This window comes from Penaeus vannamei, chromosome 38 (assembly GCF_042767895.1).
Source record: "Penaeus vannamei isolate JL-2024 chromosome 38, ASM4276789v1, whole genome shotgun sequence".
Lineage (NCBI taxonomy): Eukaryota > Metazoa > Arthropoda > Malacostraca > Decapoda > Penaeidae > Penaeus > Penaeus vannamei.
In genome coordinates, this window is record NC_091586.1 from 4,891,938 (window position 1) to 4,895,165 (window position 3,228).

The 3,228-nt window shown below is 53.6% G+C and overlaps 1 protein-coding gene across 1 annotated transcript; it reads left to right on the top strand.

Moving 5' to 3' along the window:
• The first annotated feature begins 242 nt into the window (after positions 1 to 242).
• Positions 243 to 2,897, top strand: LOC138859807 (circumsporozoite protein-like). The gene is made up of 5 exons (XM_070116094.1): positions 243 to 289; positions 1,190 to 1,501; positions 1,730 to 1,849; positions 2,188 to 2,486; positions 2,758 to 2,897. The coding sequence occupies exons 1-5, from the start codon at positions 243 to 245 to the stop codon at positions 2,895 to 2,897; spliced, it is 918 nt and encodes a 305-aa protein (XP_069972195.1).
• The last annotated feature ends 331 nt before the right edge of the window (positions 2,898 to 3,228 follow it).

A 3,228-nucleotide genomic window follows, 5' to 3' on the forward strand; every position in this document is an offset into this window, starting at 1 on the left:
ATTTAAATTAATTCTCCAATAAGGAAAATCAGAGGATATATTCATCGACGGAGAAATAGGGCGATTGGTCTCCTCGACGGTATCATTTCCCTTCTAAATCGTAAACAAGAGTATCGACCGCGGGGTCCCTTCGTACCGTCCGTAGAAACGCTGCCTTTGGCTGGTCGAATCATAAGGGTCGTAGATGTAATTAAAAGACTCCGTAAGCTGGAAATAATTGGTGGAAAACGTCACCATCCCGAATGGAACTGCTGAGATGTCAGGTTGTAAAGTCAGATGATATTAGAAAGTAAGTGTGTATGTATGCATTTATATAAATATATGTATATATATCTATATACATATATATATATATATATATATATATATATATATATGTATATATATATAATTTACATATATATATAAATATATATATATATATATATATATATATATATATATATATATTTATATATATATATATATATATATATGTATATGCATATATATACACACACACACACACACACATACACACACACACACACACACACACACAAACACACACACTCACACACACACACACACACACAGTTGATGGTATTACGAATCTATGTAAGTATTCTGCATTTATCTCTTTATATATTTATTCAAATACATATCATGCATATGTACGTGCAGGAGTGTATTAATAAGTTCGACGAACATCTTCCAAACGCACACCAGCTTCACATCCTGAAGCGACCTCCCACTAACCCGTCCCCGAACGGTACAACGGGGCTCCCTTAGTCAATCCCGGGCCTGAATACTCCCTCGGTGTCAATCCCGGGCCCGAATACTCCCTCGGTGTCAATCCCGGGCCCGAATACTCCCTCGGTGTCAATCCCGGGCCTGAATACTCCCTCGGTGTCAATCCCGGGCCTGAATACTCCCTCGGTGTCAATCCCGGGCCTGAATACTCCCTCGGTGTCAATCCCGGGCCTGAATACTCCCTCGGTGTCAATCCCGGGCCTGAATACTCCCTCGGTGTCAATCCCGGGCCTGAATACTCCCTCAGTGTCAATCCCGGGCCTGAATACACCCTCGGTGTCAATCCCGGGCCTGAATACTCCCTCGGTGTCAATCCCGGGCCTGAATACTCCCTCGGTGTCAATCCCGGGCCTGAATACTCCCTCGGTGTCAATCCCGGGCCTGAATACTCCCTCAGCGTCAATCCCGGGCCTGAATACCCCCTCAGTGTCAATCCCAGGCCTGAATACTCCCTCGGTGTCAATCCCGGGCCCGAATACTCCCTCGATGTCAATCCCGGGCCTGAATTCTCCCTCGGTGTCAATCCCGCGCCTGAATACTCCCTCGGTGTCAATCCCAGGCCTGAATACTCCCTCGGTGTCAATCCCGGGCCTGAATACTCCCTCAGCGTCAATCCCGGGCCTGAATACCCCCTCAGTGTCAATCCCAGGCCTGAATACTCCCTCGGTGTCAATCCCGGGCCCGAATACTCCCTCGGTGTCAATCCCGGGCCTGAATACTCCCTCGGTGTCAATCCCGGGCCTGAATACTCCCTCGGTGTCAATCCCGGGCCTGAATACTCCCTCGGTGTCAATCCCGGGCCTGAATACTCCCTCGATGTCAATCCCGGGCCTGAATTCTCCCTCGGTATCAATCCCGCGCCTGAATACTCCCTCGGTGTCAATCCCGGGCCTGAATACTCCCTCGGTGTCAATCCCGGGCCTGAATACTCCCTCAGCGTCAATCCCGGGCCTGAATTCTCCCTCAGAGTCAATCCCGGGCCTGAATACTCCCTCGGTGTCAATCCCGGGCCTGAATTCTCCCTCGGTGTCAATCCCGGGCCTGAATACTCCCCTCGGTGTCAATCCCGGGCCTAAATACCCCCCTCGGTGTCAATCCCGGGCCTGAATAACCCCCCCCCCCCCGTGTCAATCCCGGGCCTGAATTTTCTCTCGGTGTCAATCCCGGGCCTGAATACTCCCTCGGTGTCGGTCCCGGGCCTGAATACTCCCTCAGTGTCAATCCCGGGCCTGAATACTCCCCCGGTGTCGGTCCCGGGCCTGAATACTCCCTCAGTGTCAATCCCGGGCCTGAATACTCCCTCAGTGTCAATCCCGGGCCTGAATACTCCCTCGATGTCAATCCCGGGCCTGAATACTCCCTCGGTGTCAATCCCGGGCCTGAATACTCCCTCAGCGTCAATCCCGGGCCTGAATACCCCCTCAGTGTCAATCCCAGGCCTGAATACTCCCTCGGTGTCAATCCCGGGCCCGAATACTCCCTCGATGTCAATCCCGGGCCTGAATTCTCCCTCGGTGTCAATCCCGCGCCTGAATACTCCCTCGGTGTCAATCCCAGGCCTGAATACTCCCTCGGTGTCAATCCCGGGCCTGAATACTCCCTCAGCGTCAATCCCGGGCCTGAATACCCCCTCAGTGTCAATCCCAGGCCTGAATACTCCCTCGGTGTCAATCCCGGGCCCGAATACTCCCTCGGTGTCAATCCCGGGCCTGAATACTCCCTCGGTGTCAATCCCGGGCCTGAATACTCCCTCGGTGTCAATCCCGGGCCTGAATACTCCCTCGGTGTCAATCCCGGGCCTGAATACTCCCTCGATGTCAATCCCGGGCCTGAATTCTCCCTCGGTATCAATCCCGCGCCTGAATACTCCCTCGGTGTCAATCCCGGGCCTGAATACTCCCTCGGTGTCAATCCCGGGCCTGAATACTCCCTCAGCGTCAATCCCGGGCCTGAATTCTCCCTCAGAGTCAATCCCGGGCCTGAATACTCCCTCGGTGTCAATCCCGGGCCTGAATTCTCCCTCGGTGTCAATCCCGGGCCTGAATACTCCCCTCGGTGTCAATCCCGGGCCTAAATACCCCCCTCGGTGTCAATCCCGGGCCTGAATACCCCCCCCCCCCCCCGTGTCAATCCCGGGCCTGAATTTTCTCTCGGTGTCAATCCCGGGCCTGAATACTCCCTCGGTGTCGGTCCCGGGCCTGAATACTCCCTCAGTGTCAATCCCGGGCCTGAATACTCCCCCGGTGTCGGTCCCGGGCCTGAATACTCCCTCAGTGTCAATCCCGGGCCTGAATACTCCCTCAGTGTCAATCCCGGGCCTGAATACTCCCTCGGTGTCAATCCCGGGCCTGAATACTACCTCGGTGTCAATCCCGGGCCTGAATACTCCCTCAGTGTCAATCCCGGGCCTGAACACTCCCTCAGTGTCAATCCCGG